Source organism: Lissotriton helveticus, chromosome 4_1, assembly GCF_964261635.1.
Source record: "Lissotriton helveticus chromosome 4_1, aLisHel1.1, whole genome shotgun sequence".
Taxonomy (NCBI): domain Eukaryota; kingdom Metazoa; phylum Chordata; class Amphibia; order Caudata; family Salamandridae; genus Lissotriton; species Lissotriton helveticus.
This window is the reverse complement of record NC_136063.1, coordinates 965371887-965397838: the sequence shown is the minus strand read 5'-3', so window position 1 is coordinate 965397838 and position 25952 is coordinate 965371887. Positions and strand designations below refer to the sequence as shown.

General features: G+C 50.5%; 1 protein-coding gene across 5 annotated transcripts in view; it reads right to left on the bottom strand.

The window, feature by feature from the left end:
- RPRD1A (regulation of nuclear pre-mRNA domain containing 1A) overlaps positions 1-25952 on the bottom strand; it is a 346882-nt gene that overhangs the window by 243470 nt on the left and 77460 nt on the right. For all 5 annotated transcript variants that reach the window (XM_078687582.1, XM_078687586.1, XM_078687585.1 and 2 more), the window contains exon 3: positions 3444-3550. In XM_078687582.1, the coding sequence (XP_078543708.1) occupies positions 3444-3550 (107 nt within the window). The remainder of the gene's footprint in view (positions 1-3443; positions 3551-25952) is intronic.

The window sequence follows — 25952 nt, the reverse complement described above, 5'->3', positions numbered from 1 at the left end:
GGAACTTTTTCTCTTATTGATTACAGCCATGTCGACCAGGCAAGTGCCCTCACTTGCCAGGCCCTAAACCTTCAGTTTATGTAAGGCACCCTTTAGGTAGGCCCAAGGTACCCCCCTCGGCCGGGTGCAGTGTATGTGACAGGTAGGACATGTCCTGGTGTGTGTGACAGGTCTTGATTGTCAGAATGGCAATTTTGTTTTTCACTATTGCAAGGCTATCTGTCCCATAGGTTATGATGGGAGTTGCTTAGTAACATCTTACAAGTATAACTTTCCATTGAGACAAGCTATAGAAATGGAGTTTAGGCTGTTTGAACGCAGAGTTTATTAAGATTTCTTTAGGGAGATGGTCTTTAAATTGTGTGTTTGAAAATGGCACTTTAGAAAGTAGGCATTTTCTTGTTTAACCATTCTGTGTGTGTCTGCTGGTTTGTGAATTGTCTGTCTGATTTTACAGTGACAGAAGTAGGGGATGTGCATTCACACTAGACAGACACAAGGGGGGAGGGGGGGGGGGGTTGAAGTGTGTCCTGCTATGACTCATAGCCAGGCTGAATAGACCTTGCTGCACTTAGAGTAGTGGGAGGAGTTGTTGCTTGCACCTGAATGGACTGTGGCTCTGACCCCAGGACCTTAGATTACTGCTGGACTAAGGAACTTGCCAAGAAGAAGAGCTGGAAGAGCTGTGAGAAGAGACTAGCACTCTGCTGTGTGCTTTGCTGGGTTGGCCTGCAGTTGCTGCTTCGGTCATGGGCAGGGAAAGGACTGGACTGGTCTTTCTGCATTCTAAGTATCTCCAAGGGCCTGGTGTAGAGCTTGCCTCCTGTTGGAAGTCTTAGGGAATTCAACAACTTCAACTTCTTTGGGGTACCGACTGGATGTTTCAGCTACCAGAGGAAAAAGGTAACCTGATGCGGTCAACGACGCTGCTTCCAGCTCCGTGACCTGAAGGCACAACAGAGGACACCGCTGCACTTCGCACTGCAACCCTGGTCTCATCGACACAGCTACCAGTGGGCATCGCTCATGGAGAACACGGAGCAAAGCCTCACTTCACACGGCCGCTTTGGTATCCCGACAACGCCATCAGCAACGCAGCTGCCTGTACCATGACCTGTGGACACTGCTCGTGGGGAACACGGAGCATCGTCCTCATTCGCACCGCAGACCTGGTCTCACCAACGCTCCAAGCTGACAAATGCCACTGCCTGCACCGTGGTTTGGGGGTACCACTCGCAGGTTTCTAAACCTACCGTCCCGTCCCACACCGTAGCCTTGGCCCACCAATGCCATTGACTCCAGATCCTCCACCAACACCGCAGCCTGCACTGTGACCTCTGGGCCCCGCACACTGCATTGCCCAGTCTTGAATCACAACCTTGGGTCTAACAACGGCAGCGCTTCAGCAACAACGCCAGCGCTTCAGCAATGACGACGCTGCTACTTATACCGTGACCTGTCAGCACCGCAACAAGTACCCTCCCACTTCACACAGCAGCCCTGGTCTCATCGACACCGCTGGATGACCGTAACCGATCTGCTGCCAGCACCGCAACCAGGACACCGCACGTCGCACTACTCCGCTTCACACTGCCGCCCTGATGCCGGCACTCCTGACTTCAAACTCATGGAGTTCGACCTGCAATGCATGTGACTTCAAGGGCCCGACGACTCCTGCACCAACTTCTGGAACAGACAGCTGCCGAAGCCACTCCTCCGGAGCTCACCGCAAGATCAGGCGCTCACAGCTCCAAAAGGGACTTTTTTTCTGGTCTCCCAACACTTTAGTTGGCCGGCAACGATGCAGTCGGCCAGAACCGTAGGATATGTTTGCTCGTAAGGCTGAGATAGCCCCGGACAAAGCTATCAACTTCAAGGAACTGTTTTTAAAGTCTATTTTTGCTTTATATGGAGTTTGATCACTGTATGTTGGATTTGTATTGCTGTGGGTCTTGTTTTACAGAGATAAATATTGGATATTTTTCAAAAACTGGTGTGGTGTCCTTTTGTAGTGTTTTCACTAGATTACTGTTTGTTATGTGCAAATGCTTTACACATTGCCTATGAGATAAGCCGGACTGCTCATGCCAAGCTACCAAGGGGGTGAGCAGGAGTTATTTTAGATGTGTGAACCCCTTATCCTCACTAGAGTGGTGGATTCTGCCTGGCTTAAGTGCATACACTAGCCACCCAGAAACCCCATTTCTAACAAGCTACCTTGAATTTGTTTCTTGATACTACCCCAAAGATTCATACACAGACACCTGCTCATAGATCGGACACTCGTCAAGTTGAGAATGGCAGTGCAAACAAATAGAAGTAGGTTTCTACACCTCAGTACAATTGGCTGTCAACAAAATAAGGAGGTGCTACAAAAGCACCAAACTTGGTACCACATGAGCCTGGCAGTACCAAGACAGCAATTAGGCTCAACATACCAGATATCTGTGGGTTGAAGGGAGAAACAGAAAAGCATTCCAATAAAAAAGAAAAGTGATACTTAGAAATAAAGATCCACAAGCATTTGAAAGAAAGCAAGGGGACATGTAGACACTAGTGCTCCCAAGTGCAGCTCCAAAAGGTTGGGGGGTTGGGGAGGAGGAATAATGGTTCCTCTGACAAAGTCGACACCACCGACCATAAATATAGGGGTCAAATTATCCTTCTCTGAGTTAAATCAGGTTCATTACTTTATTATTATTATTTTTAAAAAGGATGTGAAAATTGAAATGCTTTAGCATAGTTTAATCTTCTGGGTTAGATAGTACACCAGAACTTTATAAAATTAGAAATTCACATTTCACAATTATTCACAAACACTGAAGAAGCATAATGGATTAAAACACTAATATATTTGGCAAAATACGATCAACCATTTTATGTGGTCTCTCAGGAATTTAAGATCAGACAGCTAAAGGAAAGCTGAATTATCTAGAGACACATCATTAAAGACAACCTCTTCCTTTGAGAATTTTATGAATCTAAATACTATACAGGATAAGAGTTTGGAAGGTCCTCTAACTGAACTGATGTGAGATCAGGTGATTAGGTGACCTTTGTGATCCTAAATTTTTGTTGAAGCCAGTTTTTTTAAAAGCTCCCTTGAGTTAAGAGTTTCTATCAACCAATTTAGAAGCAACTGAAAAATATGGTAAAGAGGGTCCACGGCATTTGTGCACTAACCCACTTTATAAATTATAAGCGACAAGGCCATTTGCTTCATGAGAAACATTCAGGCTATATTTTAGGCTACATACAAAAATAAATGTATTTGAAGTTTTGCTTTGACAAAAGTAGAAACAACATTTCTATGCCTCAACTGGAAAAACAGAATAACTTGAGGGGTCATACATTGATTTGATCTTATTCTGAGAAAAAGGCAACTTGTGCTTTTAGATCAAGTACAGCCCTTAAACTAAGCAAAATCACGATAACACACTTACACAAAGCTTCACGGAGCTGATCTAACACTTCATTGTCATACACTGCCCTTTCTTCCCAAATAGAAATTACTCTGCTGAGATGCTTCTTACAGTTTTCGTCAGTCTCACTGTGAACAAATAGAGTTGAGACTACATTAGATATACAGATACACAATGATTCGAGAACAGCAATTTCCCCTATGATCATAGAGTATAATAATGTTGCAATGCATTGATCTAAAATGGAAACATTTCTGCACTGCCCATTTGTGATGCAAACCTGTTCACACTTCCATTTCTGTTGCATTAGTACTTCATAAGTCAAATGTGTAATCTGAATATAAAACATTCATGAAATTGCCAACATGCATGATGAAGGAGGAATACACATTTCCAATCCATTCCTTTTTGTCAAAAATAGTTGGAGCATCAAACAAGGCCAACTATCCTTTATTTACACAGCAGTTGTAAGAAAAAAAAGTATATAGATTTAAAAAAAACACACACAACTGTCTCCTATACTTTTGGGCCAAGACCCAAAACTACATCCAGATGGACGTTTGTTCAGAGTGAACAGCAATGCACATAGAACTGGCTAATACAATATAAAATGTTACAGCACTGAAATGTCATAGATGGACAAAAAAAAGAAAAGGTTACTTACATGTAACTGGAGTTCTCAAACCTCTGTATCTGTCGGATTCAGACACCTTGAATTATTCTGCTGGTCAGGGTGGAAATCTTAATTACATCGACCACAGCAAAACTTAAGGAACACATTTAATGCCACAGAGTATGTAACCACTTAGATTACCAAATCTATAAATTAAGATCAAACACTGACCACCTGCCCCTTTAATGCCATCATCACATTGACAGTCGGGTAAAGTGTGAAAATAATGGGACTCAGACAGAAGAGTTGCATACAAGTATGTTAACGATACCATGCTGGGTAACTGTAGCAGCAAGCATGTAACTTTAAAAACACTGGGTGTGTCTCAGATACACATGTGCTGGATTAAACTGGCAAGCAGTAAAATTCGTAGGTAAAGCACAGATAAGACAGACATAAACTAAACCGGTTCTGATCATAACCTGTTGCACTAAGGAGCACTTTTTAGCTCAGCACCACAGACACCAGGTCAGGGCCATACATACCTCTAGAATGTGCTCCAAGTGCTGTTGTGGCTGCCCTCCTACATCTCCTAGGAGAAACAGCATTTTAAAAGGAAAAATGCAAAACTGGCTGATCTCCAAATTTCAACAGAACTTCAGGAACAATTAGGGGTGATAGGCTGCCTTATTCCTGTGGAACATGGTGAAACACGTGTTACTTGACAATGCCTAACTTCTAGCTTTTTATTGGATGAAGGTATTTCCAGAAAGAAGGCAGTCATCCACATCATGCAAACCGGTGCCTAATTGGTTTGTTTCAAAAGTACTGCATTTTGTTCGTAAGAGTAGGTGCCTTCGGTTATTAAAAGGTAGTGATTATAAATGTTCCTACATTACCTTCCTCATAATGCTTTGTTTGTAACAAGAGAAACTGGGCTCAAATGCAACAAAACCAGTTGCATTTGATGAGGCCAGGACATGATCTGGTGCCCTCCCCCCCCTGCTATCTACACAAACAGTACACAGTTCTCATTGTAGAGCAAATTTGTTTCTTGGAACCCTGCTCTGGCAACAAAAGAAAAATAGCCTACAAACCCCTGTAATGACTAAGCAACTGTACTCCAGATACTAAAGTAATGCTACTGAGCCGAGTGAGGCAGCACCACAGATTTCTCATCTTAGGACACCAAAACTGCCTGACCCAATCTGGTACAGGAACCATCATCATGCATTTCTCACTGAATCATGCAAACCACTCAGGGAATCAAGAAAATAGGCGAAAAAGCATCTTGGAATCTTGGCAAATTCTTAGGAAGGCTGCTTCTCAGACTAAATTGATGAGAATTGAATTTCTTAATTCCGACTACAGCAAAGCGATCCAAAAGGGGTTATCCACCACTTGCTAGCAACTATTTGCAGTTCGGCATCTTCAAAATACCATTTGTGACATTCTAATCTTGTCTGAGTACCCACAAGGTATTTTTGAAGAATGTGTTATTCCACTGGTATAGCAAACTTGCACCTGTTTGTTCAATGTCATAAACTGAGCTTCTGGAGAAAATCTCTGATATAGCGTCGCCTTGCTCATTTATGCAAAACAGATGCCATACTGTCCTGCTGAACGCTTTGGGCAAATAGCTATGAAAAGCTAGAAGTAACTCTCACTTATAGTACATTTACCCTTTTCTAAGCAGTAGCCGTTCATCACTAAGCCTTCAAAGTGAATGCCAATTGGCATATCTGAAGGGAATATCTGTGGTGCGAAGTAGCTCATCTTATTGCGGAAATACAAACCCAGAAGAGGAGTCTCAGATTCTAGCCACTATCCCGGCGCAGACTTAAGAACCATTGTTATCCTGACTGCATCATCCAAGAGTCTTTCACCCTGATCCATTAAAAGTTGAATTCAGGGGGCGAGGCCAAGATGGCGGCGTGAGCGGACGTGTCCTCCCGAGCTCCCGCCGCCGGCCTTTTTCAGCACGGGCTCTCGCTATCCGGAGTCTTCCATTAGCCACATCAAAAGCTTGACCGGCACCCCCAGTGGCCCCTGGCATAGGTGGGGGTCGGCAACAAGCAGCGAGGACCCTCCTGCAGCGGTGACCGCGCAGCCTACACAGCGGCCTAGAATTGCGGAGCAGTGAGGGGGTGGAGTCGAAGTCAAGCCCGGGAACTGCCGGGCCTGGTGGCGGCGGCTCGGGGGAGAACTACGCAAAGCCCGGTGCGGCAGCGGTGGGTCTGGCCCGCGCGGGCATTTAGCACGAGGCGCCGGGAGTGGCACTACCCGGTGGCTTCTGCGGACCTGCCGCCCGCTGAGAGGCCTGCTCAGTGTGGGCCCCCGCCGTCGACCCCGGAGAAGAGGAGGCAAGCGGAGCAGCGGGACGAGCACGGCCCTTCCCCAGGCCCCGCTGGGGATTAATCTGAAGAGCGGAGCGGGGGCCGGACGGCCTACATAGCGCTGGGGAGTGTGGAGGAAGGCGCCTGAGACGCCGGACAGCAGAACGGAGGTGAGAGGCGGCACGGCGGCCTAAGGGGGCGGACATTGACGGCGCGGCCCAAGGCGCGGGAAGCGTATGGTGGACACCGCTGGCTGTGGAGTTAACACTGCGGGACCCCCCTGACTCTGAAATCAGCGGACTGGTGTGGCTGGTGAACGCTGGGGGCCAGTGCAGAGACTGCTTGCGCCCCGGCGTCCCCGATGCGAAGAACTCGAGGTCTCCATACTGCGAGGGACGCCTCCTGATAGGGGGCCGGACATGCATTTCCAGGGATAGCGACAGCGGGGTGCAGTAGCGGGGCGGCGGGCCCCAACAGCGCGGGGCCCGCTCTAGTGGCCTGAGCACGCCCCCGGGGGACAGTTGTGGAGGAGGCCTGAGGGACTAGACGGCTGGCATTAACCCATGGTCGCGGGCGACTAGCGGACCCGGCCCAGGGCGGGCAGCACGCTGGGGTACGGCGGAGATTACGCCACGCCCGGTGCAGAGTGCGACCGGCGGGGACGCACCTCCCACCACAGCATATTAGTGCCCAACTAACTGACGGGCTACCCATGTGGCCCGGTCCGTGCTTTCGAAGCAGGCCTGCCAGGAAACCATGGGCCTAGGGGCGACCCAGGGCTGAGAAGCATTCTCTTGGACGGTGCACCCAGGTGCGCGACGAGAGCACCATGTCGGGTGCGAGGGTCCGCAAAGATAAAACGGTGAAAGAGATGTTTACGAAAGCCCAACCGTCCCCGCCACCTAAAGACAAGTCGACGACTGAGGCCCGCCAAGCTGAGACCGCGACGGTGGGTTCGGAACCTATCACAAAAGCTTTCTTGGAATCTCTCTTTACAGCCTTGAGGGATGACATCCACACCCTCACGAAGGAATTTTCAGAGGAGATCCGGGAAGTGCGTAGGGACATGGATGGCATCGGGGAACGGGTAATGGAGCTCGAAACCAAACAAGAGGGTCGAGACGCCGAGATCGAGGCAATGCAACAAGAGATAATACGGATACATGATCAACAGGTGGACTTGCAAACCCACCTAGAGTACCTGGAAAACCGCTCTCAGCGGCACAATATACGATTCCGAGGAGCGACGCTATCGGAAGATACAAAAGACCTGTTTAAATTTACTAGAGAGCTCTTCAACCACATCCTAGGACGGCCTCTGGAGACGGATTTGAGGCAGGACGGGGCACATAGGATGGGTCCCCAGCGCGCCGCGTGGGCCCCCCCTCAGACATCTTAGTCTGTATACAGGACTTCCAGAAAAAAGAGGAAATTCTCCAGAAAGCGCAGCAGCTGCACCCCATCTCTTTGAAGAATCAATCGCCGACCCTGTTTCAGGACCTATCAGCACTTGCGTTGCAGAAACGACGAATCTTCAAGCCCATCACAAGTTATCTCCAACAGCACAACATCCCCTATAGCTAGGGTCATCCCTTTCGTATCGTGTTTAAATTAGACAACAAACTCTACCAACTCCGCTCCCTGAAGGAAGCATGTCACCTGTTGGGTATTGACCCTCCGGCGGAGGAGGAGGAATCGACAACCCGCCCTGGGGGCCCCGGGAGCCCGGCATCCCAATGGCGTCAACAGGGCAGGCGACGCCACGTCAGGAAGCCCCCGAAAGTCGAGATCGAGGACAGCCAGCGGGCAGCAGTGGAAGCTGTGGCGTCGGACCTCGCCTCTTCTCATCCAAGCTGAATACTCCACCCGCATCCCTTGATACTGAGAGTGGCTAGTTGTTCTTACAAGGTCGGTGGCGGGGGGGGGGATTGATTAGACTGCATTACCCTCTGCAATATTATTACCAATCACCTACGAAGATGATGGACTATGGTTTGGTTAACTTAATTTTTTTACTGTTGGGGGCTTTCTGGTTGAGGGAGGGAGGGGGTTGGGGGGGGGGGGGAGGGTGGGGGGGGGGGTGGTTCCACGTCTACCCGACACGATGGGGGACCTCGAGCGCGCGTTCCTTAGAGAAATAGAACCAACTGGCGTCCAGAGGCTCTTGTCCACGCCTCATTTTTGCGGGGCTCCGGCCCCTTGGCCTTCCCTAACGACGGTCAACGCATGGGGCCAGCATTTTTATGTCCTGATTGATTACCAACTAAGCCTACCTCCACACTTAGGATTGTGACCCTGAACGTACGGGGTCTTAATAATCCAGTAAAGCGCAAAGCAGTCCTGTCCTGTTTAGAAAATATGCAGGCGGCTACGTTCCCGAAATTCCCCATCCAATTTTTTTCCTCTGGGCCCACTAAAGCAGCAGGAGTAGCGATCCTGGTGGCTCGGAAGTTCCGGGGGGAGATTTTGCAGAAATAAGCGGAGATCAAGGGGAGGCTCTTGGTCTATCGTTTTGCTATTAATGGCATGACTTACCATAGACGCCATATACGCACCTAACGAAGGCCAGGAAAGATTCCTACATGAGGCTCTAGCGAAAGCCACAGATACCACTGATAGACACATCATTCTATGGGGGGGACATGAACCTGGTCTTTGACAATCATAGAGACAGGTCGAGTCAACACTCAAACCGGCGCTATTTCTGGGGAGGGAATCACACGCATTAGGGAGCTAGGCCTATGTGATCTCTGGCGCGACCTACACCCACAAGAACAAGAGTATTCTTATTATCCCAACGCACACAAGACGTACGCGAGACTAGACCACTTTTTAGCATCCACATCGGTCCGCGCACTCACAGCTGGGGTCGAGATAGGGACGGCCTCTGTGTCGGATCACTCGCCTGTCATTGGTGCCATCACCCTCCCACCGAGAACGCTACCCTCTAGAGTGTGGCGCCTCCGAGACACGCTCCTTCATCGGGCAGATGTGGTTAAGCGTATACAGACTTCCATTACTGAATATCTCTCCCATAACAGTAATTCAGACACCACCCTGGCGACGCAGTGGGCAGCGCTGAAGGCAGTAGTGAGGGGGGAGGGGAGAGTTCATTGCCATTGCGGTAGCGGACAATGTTGAGCGCAAACGTAAGAGGGTAGAACTGACGCAACAAACTAGGGAACTAGAGAGGATACACCAGAGGGCCGAAGCTCCGAGGGTATGGAGGCAGCTGAAAGCCACGCGTGGTCAACTGGCGGCGCTTGATCGGGACAGGGCGGAGTTCACCGCGCTGCGCTTGAAACACTCCTATTATACGGGTGGGGATAGACGCGGACGCCTGTTGGCCCATCGGTTGAGGGAGACGCGTCAGACAGTGGGTCAGGGAAATCCGTAGGGCAGACGGTTCGTGCGTTACCGAAGATGTGGCGATAGCAGGAGCATTTCGTGACTTCTACGCCACTCTTTACACCGGCGCCCCGGTAGATAGCACGGATGGGACTACGTTTTTAGATACGGTCACTCTGCCGGTTCTCACTTAGGCGCAGGCTGATCACCTGGATCGGGACATAAGCCCGGAAGAGGTCATCTCAGCAATCTCGCGTCTTAAACCGGCTAAAGCGCCAGGGCTGGATGGCTTTTCGGCTATATACTATAAGACGTTTTGTGCCACTTTGGCTCCCTTACTCACTAAGCTGTTTAACGCGTTCGCTGCCCCCGGGGCAATCCCGAGCGATCTTTTAGAGGCATCAATCACAGTCATCCCCAAACCGGGGAAAGACAAAACAGAGTGCGGAGCATACCGACTGATATCTCTCCTCAATATAGACCTGAAACTGTACACCAGCATCCTAGCGGCCCGCCTTGGCCCACTCATGCCAGGGCTTATAGATCCAGATCAAGGGGGATTATTTATTCCCGAACGCCAGACATCGGACAATACCAAGCGGGTCCTCCACCTCATCGAGAAGGCCACGCGAATCCCGGGTGAATATATGATGCTTACCAACGACGCTGAGAAAGCGTTTGACCGGGTCCCACTGGCCGTACCTAGCGCAGGTATTGGAGCGTTCGGGGATGGGTGAGAAGTTCCGCACCTATATTCTTAAATTGTTATAAGTATCCTAGGGCAGTAGTCCGCGTGAACGGACATACATCAGCGCGGTTTCCCATTGAGAGAGGCACGAGGCAGGGGTGCCCACTGTCGTCCCTCCTCTTCGCCCTTTATAAGGAACCCCTGGCGGCGAGACTCCGGGAAAACCCAGCCGTTACGGGCATAAAGTTTGGCGGATATGTGCACACTATCTGCCTATACGCGGACGATGTCTTGATCGCCCTCACCAACCCGGGGACAGCGCTGCCAGCTTGTATGGAGGACTTGGCCGCATTTGCCCGCGCGGCAGGTTTTAAGGTGAATACAGATAAGTCGGTCGCTATTGACCTCTCATTGTCAAAATCTGCGCAAGAGCGCTTGCAGGACCTACTCCCTATACATTGGGCCAGGACTACGACCCCATACCTGGGGATCCGACTGGCCTCTTCACTCCCGGAGGTGGTCAACACCAATAATTCCCTGTTGAGTCAGAAGATCCGCCGAGAACTTGGTAGGTGGAAACACTACCATATATCATGGCTAGGTAAAATTGCGGTGGTCAAAATGACCATTTTGCCCCAAATACTATACCTCTTCAGCGCAATCCCTCTCCGGCCCCCGGTGGGATGAATACGCCAGACACAGGCCGAACTCGTGCAATTCATCTGGAACGGACGGAAACCGCGGATGCGACGGGAGGGAGGTGGATTGGGGATCCCAAAACTCCATCTGTATTTTCAGGCCGCCCAGTTACGGTACTTGGTAGAGTGGAGCCGGTGGGAGTCGGAGAAGCACTGGCTCTTTCAGGACCAGGCGGTGGCGATGCGACCCCTACAGGGCATCCCATTACTCCGTAAAGCACATAGACCCCCTAACTTATACGCCTCACATATTACACGGGTCCCCTTAGAGGTGTGGGATGCTACTAACATCAAGCACGAACTCACGTCCTTCCCCTACCCGCTTACGCCACTACAGGATAACCCGGACTTTACCCCCGGCATGGACCCGGTGGCCTTTGCGAGATGGGGACAGGCCGGATGTCGCGTCCTACATCATGTCTACAGTGCGGACGGAGCCATTCCTTTTCCCCAGATGAAACAGGTTTATGGTCTCTCAGAGGCAGACAGATTTCAATATCTACAAGTACGGAACTGGGCGCTTCAGCCTAGCGTCTGTACCCATGCTAGACTCCTATTCCCCTACGAGAGATGATTAATCACCCGCACATCTGACAAGAAGCTCATCTCTGACTTATATAAGATGCTACAGAGGCGCCTAATGCATACCTACAACCCTAACAAGGCGAGGTGGGAGAAAGATCGGTAGAATCCTCAGCCAGAAAGAGTGGGATAACATCTACTACAGGGCGCGACACTCCGCATACCATATGGGGCTCACCGACACGCTCACGAAGATAGTCACATACTGGTACTACACCCCGGAGCGGCTGCACGAGATGGACAAAACACAAGAGGCACTGTGTTGAAGGGGTTGCGGCAAAATAGGTACCCTAGTACATTTATTGTGGGAATGTGAGCACGTGCAGCCATACTGCACCCAGGTCCTCGATGAAGTGGATAAACACTTTGAGATAGAGCTCCCGTGCTTCCCGGCGTACGTTTTGCTTGGCCTCCCTAACCCCTTGATGTACCCGCTACGCTCCCGTAGAGGCAGGCAGATAGCAATAGCGTTAGGATCTGCGATATAAAATATACTCACGCATTGGCGTACTTCCAATGCCCCCACATTCAAAGGATGGTTGCACCGCTTGTGGCAAGTCCTCGGAATGGAAAAATTGTCACTCACTTTGGTAAGGGAGGGACAAAAATACAATGAATTGTGGCAACCCTTTCTGTCACTCCTGGCCACAGACTTTAGGGAAATAACATGCCCCAGATATCTGAGACTAATGTGTCTCACTGGCCCGCAAGAGAAGACCTGAAGAGGAAAGAGGATTGCAGAAGAAATCAACACTTTTCGGCGGGAGATGTGGAACGGGAGGGAGGGAGGGGGAGGGGGGGGGGGAGGTCGGTTGGGGAAGGGGGGGTTTTTTGGGGGTTGCTTCTTTAGTTAAATATGTAATAGGTGGGGCGTGGCCAAGGCGGCGTACGTGGCGGAAACGATCTAGCGAGCTCCGTCCCGCCGGCTCAATATCCTCGCCTATATCCTGCATCGCCCTAGCCCACAACTGCCCTGGTGAGGAGCCTGACTGCTAGAGGCAAAGAGGAAGCTCCGGTGGCGATTTGGGCGCTTTTGCGGCGTGTGCTCCGATCTGTGTCCCGCGACCGGGAGGCCTGTGCTGCCCGAGAGAGCCGGGACCCCAAGTTTGCCCGCGCCCGGCCGGAAGTGAGCCAGCGCGGCGCGCGGCGGAGCAGAGTGTGCCGGATCCCACTCCTGGCGGCGGAAAATCCTGAGGCCGCGTGGAGACCTGCCGACGGCCACTGCGAGGGGACCCAGGCGCCGTCCTGGGGCCTGACTGTCATCAGAGGCCGGGTAAGCCGCCATCCCAGGCGGGCGACGCTGCGGGGGGAGGGGTAGGCTGGGACCGCTTCCACTCGGCGGCCTGATCGGACCGCGGGAGCCTGGTGACCCGGGTGCAGTGGGGAGCTCTATCTCTTTGCCCCCCCCGGCCACCAGACCATCCCCCCCCTCATCCCCCCCCCCCCCTGGCGGAGACCCGGGAGCCGGGGCGCGGCCTGAGGGACCCGGAAATAGAGGCGACCTGCGGGCCCGGTCTGGGCCGTTGGCCCCTGAACACGAATTTATAGAGACGGTTGGCTGAGTGTGCAGTTGGATGGGAGCTGGCGCTTCTGCCCCCTTGTTGTGCATCAGCGACGCTGGAAGCAATACTTTGCATACTAGAGCCTATACCTGGGGTTGGTGGGCGCTGCTGTAGCGCTGTGACTGTGTCCTCCTGAGCGGCTTGGTCGTACCTCTGTGGCACCTGAAGGGACGGGGGGGCTGCTGCCGGAGTCCCACGCCCAGTGTGAAGGAAGCGTTAATCCGGCGCCCCTGCGGCCTGATTGGACTGTATAATTATGCCAGTGGCTCCCCATGAGGCAATAGTGGCAATAATGGCAGCACTGCGAAACAAGGCCCGATTGATAAGTTCACGGGGCCGAGGCCGCGGGAGGTTCACAGGGACCAGGCCCGGACAACGCGGCCCTCATGGCTGCTAGAACGCAGTCCAGGGATATGCTTGATGCAAAAATTGGGGCCGTAGGGGCTGATGTCACCTTGCTCCGGCAGGATCTGCGCAATGCGGTGGGCCGCATTACTGAAACCGAGACCAGAATCACGGAGGTTGAAGATGATGTGGTGATCCTTAAAAAGAAAGTGCCTACCATGGAGGGGATTTAGAAGGGCCTCGCGCTCAGGGTTGAAGACGCGGAAGGTCGGCCCGGAGAAATAACCTAAGATTTGTGGGATTTCCAGAGGACAGTGAGAAAGGCGACATGGCGGCGTTCCTGACCCAATGGTTGGAGGGGTGGCTCCCCCCGGAGTCCCTGTCGCGCTGCTTTGTGGTTGAGAGGGCGCACCGAGCACTTCTCCCGAAGCCGCCTGTAGGTGCTCGCCCTCGGCCAGTGATCGCCAAGTTGCTCAATTACCGGGACCGGGACGTTATTCTGCGACAGGCTCGCGCGAAAGAACCCCTAATGTACGACAATCACAAGATCCTCATATTTCCCGACTATACCAAGCTAGTGCAGCAACAAAGACAATCCTTCACTGCGGCAAAGGCGCGTCTACGTGAACTTAAAATTCAATATGCCCTGCTTTACCCGGCCCGCCTCCGGGTGGTCTTCCAGTCCTGGACACAGTTCTTTAATTTGCCGGAGGAGGTCTTTGCTTGGACAGATGAAACAGTCCGCATCAGGGTGCATACTCCTACGGGTCGTGATTCTGACTCATCTTCTACGGGCGGACCATCGAGAACTCCCCGGAGGTCACGTAGCAGGAGCAACTGGCGATCGCGCTCCCAGAAGAGCCAACCTTCCCGCAATGGAGCGACGGGGGCAGCTGAGGAGGCGGACAATCAAACGTCGGCGTCTTGAGGCCCCGTGACACTCCGCAAATCCTTGACATGGGCCTCGGGAGTTTTCCTCATGGAGCATGGTTGCATCGGAGGCGAAGTTTCTACTTGTGACTCTCCGTTTAACGGATTGCTTCATGATGCATGTGTAAAGGGAGGACGTGGGTTGGGAGATGCCTGAAGGAGGGCGGACGCACCCACGGGGTTATTAGGTTAGTTGGGTAGGGGGTAAGTAGAACTTGAGTGGGTTGTTGGTGGGGATCCATTGGCATAGTAGGTACCTGGCCTCCCGTTGGGGGCTGGCGATACCCTATTCCGCAACAGGTACTTCAATGTTTGTGAGGTATGGGGTTGGGGGGTGGACGGGTAGTTGCGGGGTTGAACTGGGGCGTTGGAGGGGTGGAAATGCTGTTGGGGTGGCATGGGGAGGTGGGGGGGCTGAAGGGGGAGATGGAGATATTGGGGTGACTTGTTCTTACACAGTGTCCATTCGAGTCCACTTAGAGTCCTATGTGTGCGTGTGGTCCATGACATCCAGGGCCTTGCTCTACTTGCCCCCCGATGGCGGGTGACACCCATGAGACAAAGCCCCCGCTGGCGTCCCTGCGTGTTGTGAGCTGGAATGTGCGGGGGATGCTTGATAAAATCAAGAGGGGTGCGGTTTTGCGGCTGGGAAAGAGAGAAAAGGCAGATGTACTACTCCTACAGGAGACACACCTTCTGGGAACCAAAACTCTAAGCTTGCAGCGCTATGGTTATCAGCAGGTATATCACGCTGGTTTTGTGCGGGAGTCACGGGGGGTTGCGATCCTTGTCCACCGCAGACTGTCCTATTCACATGAAGCGCAATGGGTTGATAGCCACGGCAGGTATGTCTTCATCAAGGGAAAGGTGGGAAACTAACCTATGGTCTTTGGGAGTGTGTATGCCCCACCTCCGCTGCAGGATGCTCTCGTTGAAAAATTGTTTGATGTGTGGGCTGAGATTCCAAATGTGATGGCAATGGTGGGTGGTGACTGGAATGACGTGATGAGTGGGAGTATGGATCGCTACAGACCGGGAGGGGGCCACCTGGCGGATACCCCAACTAGATTGAACAGCATGGTGCAGGGGCTGGGCTGGATAGATGCATGGAGGTACCATCATGCGCATAGCCGCGAATACACTTATGTCTCTGCAGTCCATAGGTCGTTCTCTAGACTTGACTGTTTGTTCATCCCACATGACTGGATAGGGCGGGTGGCCTCCACATCCATTCTCCCACGCGGTCTGTCAGATCACTCCCCGATTACGATGGACCTGCACCTGGACAGGAGACGGCAGCCTTTTAGATGGCGTCTCTCCACATGGCATTTACAGCAAGATAGCTATCAGTCGCATATGAGGGAGGCAATAGCTCAATACTGGGACAATAATGACAGGCCAGAAACGGATGCTATGACCCTCTGGGAAGCCTTAAAGCCCGTGCTCCGGGGCGTTGATATTGCCTGGTGTGCCGCAGCCCGGGTGGCCCGAAGGGAAGCTATGGTTGATGCGGCAAACAGGGTCCAGGACCTGGAGGTGGAGTGTAGCACTGGAGGTAATGCTGATGTCGTAGGACGGTTGCTCCTTATGCAACAATCATGCACCTCTTTGCTGATGGACGAGGCTCGCCAACTCTGGTTGGCTACACAGAGTAGGATCTATCAGTGGGGGGACAAATCTAGTGCCAGGCTATATAGGCTCTGCCAAAATACATTCCAGGCGCACTCCCTACCGGGCCTCTGTGATGAGGCGGGAGACGTGGTGACGGCCCTGGCTGCTATAGCGGCCAGCTTTGCGCGCTACTATGCGACCCAGTATGCCCCTCGGGAATCTCTTCCGGCAAAGGATGTAGACAAATTTCTAGCGGATCTTCCGCCATGGGCACTTTCCGATGAGGGACGTGCCAAACTTGACCTTCCGCTGTCAGCCGAAGAGCTGGGCGCGGCGCTAGGGGAACTAAACACTGGGAAGGCCCCTGGGCCCAACGGCTTCCCCTGTGAGTTCATGAAGACATTTCATCTACTATTGGGAGTCTACTATAGGCGGGCGCTGGAGGCGGCCAGGGACAGTGGTCGCCTTCCGGCAGACTGGCGACACGCAGAAATTGTGGTTTTCTGTAAACCTGGGAGGTCTCCTACACAACAGGAGTCTTACAGGCCAATTTCACTCCTGAATGTAGAGGCGAAGCTGCTGGCAAAGGCCTTGGCCAATCGGCTGCTCCCATACATAACGGATTTGGTCCACCCGGACCAAGCCGGGTTCATGCCTCATAGGGCGACACAACACAATATCAGGCGTGCACAGGTGGTGGTGGAGGCGGCTAGGGCGGCCGGGATTCCGGCGGCGCTTCTCCTGCTGGCGGACATCGACAGGGCATTTGATTCTTTGAGTTGGGTCTACCTACGTGCCCTCTTGTCTCGCCTGAACCTTGGGCCCCGATTTCTTTCCTATATACAACTGTTGTACACCGACTTGACGGCATCTGTGAGAGTGGCGGGAGCGGTGTCCAGCCCCTTCCCTATAGGCCGGGGCACTCGCCAGGGCTGTCCCCTTTCGCCCTACTTATTCGCCCTAGCAATGGAACCGCTTGCAGCATCGGTGCGAATGGACGCACAACTGCGAGGCGTGGAATGGAAGGCGGGACCATCCGACAGAATAGCGCTCTACGCCGACGACGTCCTTTTCTTTCTTACAGACCTAAACAAATCGGGGCCAAGGGTCCTAGAAATCATGTGTATATTTGGTGAGGTGTCTGGCCTCTACCTAAACCTACGGAAGTCAACGCTGTGAACGCTGGGAGATCGCAGGGGCCTGGGGCCCTGGGCGGATGCATTGCAGGAGGCTGCAGGAGGCATTAAATACCTGGGTATATTCCTGACGGATGTCCCGGGGGTCTCATGGGCACGAAACGTACTGCCTGTTTGGGACCGTGTGCGTTCTGACATGACGACATGGTCCAGAATGCCCCTGAACATCTATGGCCGCTCGGCCATATTTAAAATGGTGGCTCTCCCGCGTCTATTATACCAGCTGCAAAACCATCCATACCCTATTCCGCCGCAATGGTTTCGTCGAGTGAACTCGGCACTGAGCCAGTTCCTTTGGGCGGGTGGGGTGGCGAGAGTGGCACTTCGTACATGCTTTCTCTCCACTTATTGTGGGGGGTTGGCCACGTCGGACGTTCTGTCCTATCAGGCGTCTCATCTATTGATACTGAATGAATGGTGGTATGGAGATCGGAGCGATCCGGCCTATGCCCTTGAGAGGTATTTGATGGATCCGGACACGCTACACACCATTTTGTATTCAGCGGCGGTGCGGAAGAGGCTTCCGGTGGTCACTCAGGTAGTCTTTCGGGTGTGGCGCAGAGCACTGCGCCGCATGGGATGGTGGAGCAGATTGACGAGGGAGACTCCCCTATGGCACAATGGGCGGTTTCCGGCGCTGGCCTCCCTGCGGGGCTTTAGCGGCAGGGACGCTATAGGAATATCGGCCCTGGGCCATGTAATGAAAGGCACGACTCTTAAAACATTCAAAAGCCCTGCGAGAAGAATAAGATATGCCCCGAACACAGTTCTTCCGCTATCTGCAGTTCCGACACGCTCTATCTCCCTCCCTGGTCGGTCTGGACTCCTTGCCCGAATTTATCCCGCTGGAGGCTAGGGTCTTCATGGGTGAGATAGACACTAAGAAAATCTCAAGTATATACCAAACATTAGTCACACACTGCTCCTCATCCCTGGATACCTTACGATCTGCATGGGAGGGGGACATAGGAGACCTGGAAGAAGAGGACTGGAGAGAGGCCTTGGAGGCCCCGAGAGGGGCGGCAATTGCGGTTCGCCTGCGTTTCATCCAATTTAAATACTTACATAGAGCCTACTATACTAGGGACCGATTGTGGAGAGCGGGTCTGAAAGCCTCCCCTGATTGCCTGCGGTGTGGCCGTGCGGTGGGCACCTTTGTGCACACAGTGTGGGCGTGTGATAGGCTGCTGAGATTTTGGACTGGTGTCTGGGATTGTCTGTCTGAGGTGTTGGGTTGGGACCTCCCCCGCTCACCGAAATTGGGCCTCTTGCATGTTATGGAACAGGTGGGAGGTAACATCTACAAACGCCATCTACTACTTCTGGGCCTTACAGTGGCCAAACGAGATATTGCCCGAGCCTATTGAATGTTGTTTGTACTGACTGAAGATGATGATTATTTCTTTGTACACTGCATCTCTGGTGATCAGAGAGCAGTGCCCTCTCTGCACTACTTCAACACAAAATAAAACAATAAAAATTGTTCTGAAAAAAAAAATATGTAATAGGTGGCGGCACAATCTGATGATTTACCAATAGTCGAGCCTTATTCTTCAGACGCGCAGACTGTGACCGACTATACTAGAGCTCAAATGATTGATACTTGCGTATGTGTTATTATGTACTGGTGTTGTGCCTTAAACCTTCAATAAAGAAAGTTGAATTCACAAGCAGACTTAATGCAGATTCTGCAGTTGAAGGCAAGGGTAATACATGAAGACACCGCTTCCAGCAGCAATTTCCACCTCCCTACCAAGAAAGTCATACTCTTGAAATCCTTTACCAGGCTCGTTCTCACTTAAATCCTCTCTTTCAACGGCATCACATTTGCTCTTGGAGAAGCGTGGCTCAATGGTTAGAGCGGCAGACCCTGATGTAGAGATCTGGCCCGGACCAGGGTTCGATTCCTGCATCGGCGGCTCTTGGACACAATTTCCCCGGACCTGATAATTCTCGCCTCGGTGCCTAGTCTAATCATGGGTCCCACTCTGTGACTCTGGGCAATAGCTTGCTTAATCTCCACAACAGCCCCAGCAGCGCTTGGATGCCTGGCTTCACCTTGGGGGTGAGAGTTCAGCTATAGGTTTCGGTCGTACAGTGTCAGGCGCTCATACAGTGCTAACTGGAGTAATGGCGATGAAATAGAATTATAGAAGGTTAGAACGGTGCATACAGTATAGAGGGAAACCTAAGAGCCTCTCAAAGGTGATCAGACGTAGAAGCGTCTAAACACTTGAAAACAATGAACAACAGGTACCGTGCACACGTATGGTAAAGTCGTATCGGGTGATACAAAATTCAAATAACAAAGAGGAACATGAAAATCATTCAATGATTTAAGAATGGTCAGTTGTTTAGTTCAGTGTAGATTCTTTATTTCTTAGTCTTGTTGTTTAAGCAAACGCCAGCCGACACGTGTTTCGTCATCAGGGTACAACCTGTGACTCATCAGGGCTGAAGGGCGTGACGAAAATCAGAGACAGTGTTCTTAGCAACTGAAATGAAAAGGTCGACGTCAGCTAGTGTAAAAGGTGCAACGTCCCGACGCCGAGCAGTGGATAATGCTGCGGTGGATTCTTCGGAAAACGTAAGAAACGCTCCAAGCCGGGGTCTGGCAAATATTGCCAGACCCCGGCTTGGAGCGGTTTACGTTTTCCGAAGAATCCACCCGCAGCATTATCCACTGCTCGGCGTCGGGACGTTGCAGCTTTTACACTAGCTGACGTCGACCTTTTCATTTCAGTTGCTAAGAACACTGTCCCTAATTTTCGTCACGCCCTTCAGCCCTGATGAGTCACAGGTTGTACCCTGATGACGAAACACGTGTCGGCTGGCGTTTGCTTAAACAACAAGACTAAGAAATAAAGAATCTACACTGAACTAAACAACTGACCATTCTTAAATCATTGAATGATTTTCATGTTCCTCTTTGTTATTTGAATTTTGTATCACCCGATACGACTTTACCATACGTGTGCACGGTACCTGTTGTTCACCTTGGGGGTGCCCAGGAATGGACATTTCACAGGAAAAGCCAGGAAGGGTTCCACAGTGGTATGAATACAGCGCTACGAGACCTCAGGGTAGAAGGCGCTATATAAATACAAACACATTTACATTTCAAGTGTTGAACTGCACTCAAATAAAGAAAACTGCCTAGCAATGGTTTTGTTTCGGGTCTGGGAATCCTGTAGCAGACAGCTGTCCAGTTGTGAGGGTGGCCATTTGTCCTGAGATGAGCAGCTACTAACATCAAGCAATTAGAATTCAGATAAAAGCAGAGGAAGCAAATCTAATGATTCTGCTGTCTACAATGAATCAAAGACATTCCCCGTTGACCGGGTACATAAAATCAGGCGAACCTGAAATAAACGCACACTAAAACATGTTCCTCTAAATACAAGTAAAAGATGTTACATAACCTCACTCTCTGAAGGTCTGTTTCCATAGGAGAGAGATTAATAAGTGAACCGTCACCTGCCAGACTTTTTATGAGCGAGGGAGGATCTGTAGTATATTTGTCTGTTTCTCTGGATGTTTGATTTCTTTTTTATCACCCCATTTAAAGCATTGAGAGAAGGTCTTCTTGAATTTGAAATGCTTAGACAAACTCCTAAGAAGGTCTAAATTTGATTGAACCTGGCAGTGCATGCCAAAGGATTTGGTTTCAAAGTCTTCAGATGGTCAGAGATGTTCCTTTACCCACTAGGGAACGAAAGCAAGGTGACTGCTGGGGCGATCCATGGGAAGACAAGTCTGTTTTGCAGCCGGGGTCCTGATGGAAGCCTTCTGCTGCTGGGGGTATCTGTAGAAATGGCTTTGCTGGTGTTTCATGGAAAAGAACAGATGAGAAATCTTGGTAGGAGTATCAATATCATCTAAGTGACAGTTCTTCCACCTGTGCCACGAAAGGAGATGCTGTCTCAGAGTTAAAAGAGATCCAAAGGATATTGTTTGCAAAGTTGTATTGATACTTTTTTCAAAGATATCTTCCCCAACAAACTGCATGTCCAGAATTCTTGTGGTACCTCAAGCTGAATAATCTTCCCTGCATATGAGGAGGCAGAGTATGGGAGTGTCGAATTGAATTGACTGTCTCTGTAGCTGCCTCGCAGAGGCAGCTTTGATCTGTTCTACTAGCCATTTCAGGCAGCAGTCGGACACGATGTGTATTTTTTTTTAACCATTATTCCCATGTGCTCTGGATGGAGATTTCATACCCAGGTGTGCAAAAATATTGCCCTGATTGATAAACAGTAGGGATGCTTCCTTTCAATTGATTTGCTGCTCTTCTGAAAATGTTAATGCAACCATAGCTTCTCTGCGGATCCCACTAAAAGGTCAAATATCTGCCCAATTGAAAGAGAAGGTGGCAGGGTAATGCTGTTGTGCATTAGTAACCAGTGGTAACATGCCGGTGTCTGCAAGAGACTCAGCATTTCCTGTTGAAACCATGCACCATCTGCTCACATTCCTCGAGGAAGCATTATTGTACCAAAAGGTTTAACACTCGTTAGGAAGGAGATTAAAATTTAACAAAGAGTAAGCTCCAGTCTGGCCAGCATCTTTCACTCTTTTGCTGCCCAGAATTCAAGGATCCACATGTTGCATGTCTGTGCTTTTAAAGCCATAGACTAATGAATGACAAGTGGTACATAGATCATGATCGTTGAGACAGTACATACACTCCTTATGAGGGCTATCTGAGATTTAAAAGAAGTAATAAAATAAACACCTTTGGCTACAAACTCAATTTCCTGAATAAGTAGATCAGATATAAAGAGAAGATGTTGGTAGGAATGTGCAATTGAGTATCCAGGAAAGTGAATTCAAAATCTTTGTCCTGTCCTTATAGCTTAGAGGCAGGCCCCTACTGCTACCTCCAACGCCACCCCATGCCCCAAAATTCTCAACTGCAACCGGGAGGTAGTGAAAGCTCGGGAAAACCAAAGGTTTTCATCTGTTCTGAAGACTCGGTCAGAAAGCTTCAGAGGTGTGCATCTTAAATCATTCTTGCCAGAAATAGCTGAACTATCTTAAAAAGAGCAAAGTTGTAGTGACTAACTTAATATAGTGTGCAGTAGAAACATAAATTACACAACCCTCTTAGGCCTCTCCATCTCATTAGCTCATATTTTAACGGTTCTTCCACCTGTGCCACGAAAGGAGATGCTGTCTCAGAGTTAAGAGATCCAAAAGATATTGTTGTTTGCAAAGTTGTATTGATACTTTTTTCAAACTAATCTTCCCCAACAAACTGCATGTCCAGAATTCTTGTGGTACCTCAAGCTGAATAATCTTCCCTGCATATGAGGCAGAGTATGAGAGTGTCGAATTGAATTGACAGTCTCTGTAGCTGCCTCGCAGAGGCAGCTTTTATCTGTACTACTAGCCATTTCAGCGGTACAAAAGGGGGTGGTGATGGACGGAGCATCTGAACCAATCAAACACTCACACCCAGTCAAAAGATCTGGGTTTGATCCATCACCGTTCTTTAGCCCACTCTGCCACCCCAGTTCAGACAGGGCTAAATGCAAATCAGTCTGACCCTGTGCCTCATGGGAACAGTCCAGCCCGAACTGCCAAGCCATGCCTTCCCTGGACCGGAAACAAGCTTCCGAGGACCGGTTTCTGGCATTACAGCCTTCTTCAGCCCGGCTTGCTTGAATCCAGTGGCAAAGTGAGCAAGGGACTCACGTCTGAGCATACCCAGCTACACTTATGGCGGCCAAAAGCAGTACAAAAGGGGGTGGTGATGGACGGAGCATCTGAACCAATCAAACACTCACGCCCAGTCAAAAGATCTGGGTTTAATCCATCACCGTTCTTTAGCCCCCCCAGCTAAAGAACGGTGATGGATTAAACCCAGATCTGTTGACTGGGTGTGAGTGTTTGATTGGTTCAGATGCTCCGTCCATCACCACCCCCTTTTGTACCGCTTTTGGCCGCCATAAGTGTGGCAGGGTATGCTCAGACGTGCCCTGATTGCCCTGATTGATAAACAGTAGGGATGCTTCCTTCCAATTGATTTGCTGCTCTTCTGAAAATGTTAATGCAACCATAGCTTTTCTGCGGCTCCCACTAAAAGGTCAAATATCTGCCCAATTGAAAGAGAAGGTGGCAGGGTAATGCTGTTGTGCATTAGTAACCAGTGGTAACATGCCTGTGTCTGCAAGAGACTCGGCATTTCCTGTTGAAACCATGCACCATCAGGTCCAGACAACAACTCTGCTCAATATAAACAGCCTATGCTGATGGCACAGGAAGGTTCAGGAGAATGTCTCAAACTTTATACGTTGACGTCTCCACCTCATAATCAACCGTCAGAGATGATTATGGATGTGGATACATTGATCTTGATACGTTGACGTCTCCACCTCATAATCAATCATAGTCAAACTGACCCTGTGAACTGCTGTTATAGCTACAAACCAACTTTCATGTCAACTTTGTAGTGTACAAAAGTGTAGTGCTACAAAGGTGGTCCCATAGGATGGGTAAAAAAAATGTTTTGTTTAAGAACCAGGTTGGTGCAGGAGATTAGAATTTTGTAGAGCACACGAATGCCCTAAGGCTTCCTGCCGCTAACATTCAACTAGTTCTGATCAGCTGCTGTATTGGGGGAAGAAACTAGTATGAGAGGGAAAACAACCAACATTTCAGCTTCTTCCTGAAATTCAGCTTGGCCTGGCTTCAGGTGCATAGGCATTTTGCTCCAGAGTTGACAAGTTAGCTGGACAAAGCTTCAACCGCCCCAAGAAGCTCTCCTAATTTTTGAACACCCAGACTGATTTGGAGGCTGTCGAAAGCAAGTCTGTTTAGAATATACCATACTATGTTCTTTCTCAGATGATCTGGTCTGTTACCATGCAGGGTTTTATGTGCCAGGCATAAAGCCCACTTTTCTTTTTTTTTTTTATTGGAAGCCAACGGCTGGCTGAGACGGATTTGAATTTAGGAATCTTTTTCAAAAGATCACCAGCTGTGTTCTACAATATTTGAAGCTTAGAGAGCTTTTGAGAGATACATAGAAAAAGGGTGTTGCAATAATCCAGGCTAGATAACACCAATGCAATGACTATACATTTTTGCATGTCAAAGTAGATAAAAGGTAGACCTTCCTCAACGTTTTCAACATAAAGAAACAAGGTAAGGTTAATTTTATTGATCGGATTTCTAAAGGAAAGTTCAGCATAAAAAATTACCCCGAGGGGGCGTGGCAACGAGGCAGATGAGGGAAGTCGTGTGAGCGCTGTGCTCCGCGCCGACCCCTGTTATTATCCTGATTCAGGACAGTTTACGAGACCCCTGAACACCTGAGGAGAAGGCGGTAGAGGGCTGGAGGCCCCCGCAGTGTCGCTGGTGGGTTTTGAAGCGCTGTAGCCTGAGGAATCGCCGCACCGGACCGGGATCTGGTCGATGACATAAATGGCGGTGTGATAGAGCTGTGACCCTGGCGGTGGTGCTGCGGGACAGCCCCGAGAAATTTGACTGGTGTCGCGGAAAGGGCGGAAGCTGCCGTCCGGAGCCCCGATCTGGCGCAAACACTGTACAGTGATCTGGGGGGCCCTGAGATCCTGGAGCCACCCTACACCACGGATCGGAGGAGGTGACCGGGCCGATGCGGGGACCCCAAGATGGCGGCACTGACTATGCTATATATCGCCTAGAGCAGTGGTTCCCAAACTTTTGACTCCTGAAGACCCCCACTGAATCACTACTGGAAGCCGGGGACCCCCAAGCAATTTGAACAATTTAAATTTCTTTTAAAAACGCCTTTTGAAGCAGAGGCAATTTCAAGAGGGAGACAGCCTGAATTGGGTCTATTGGCATGGACATGTATGTATACAGCAGTGTATTATTTAGTGGTACCCAAGGGCTTGTGGAAACTGAGCAATCTGACAGCAGCACGAAATTCCTACTACTGATCCTGGCTGCATCTATTTTTACCTGCCTGCCAAGTAACGGTAACCTATACACCTGTGCCTTTCAACGTTTTATTGCTTTTATTGTATTGCCTGTATTTTCATTGTTCTGTCTGACTGCTGCGGTCGGTCTTCCCCCGCTGCCTGTACGTGGTCTGTGCCCCTTTTTCTTCTCTCTGTTCCCCTTGCTGTCCCCGTGCTCTCTCTGCCTGGTCTTGCCTTCTGTACCCCTCGCTGCCCCGTGTCTCTGCCCGGTTTCCCTTCTGTTCCCCTCACTGCCCATTCTGCCTTCTGTTCTTAGCTGCCCCTATATCTCTGTATTTTGCCTCCGTGCCATTCGTTTTTTGTGCCCGTCTGCCCTCTGTTCCACTCGTTTTCCCTCGTTTTTTGTGCCTTTCTGCCATCTGTTCCACTTGTTTTTCCTCGTTTTTTGTGCCCTTCTGCCCTCAGTTCCAATCGTTTTCACCTCGTTTTTTGTGCCCTTCTGCCCTCAGTTCCAATCGTTTTTTGTGCCTTTCTGCCCTCTGTTCCACTCGTTTATCCCCTCGTGTTTGTGCCCTTCTGCCCTCTGTTCCACTCGTTTTTTGTGCCCTTCTGCGCCAATCGTTTTTTCCTTGTTTTGTGCCCCTTTTGCCTTCTGTTCTGCCCATTCGCTGTCCCCACCTCCCGATTGTATTGTTGTGTCTCGCCGCCCCT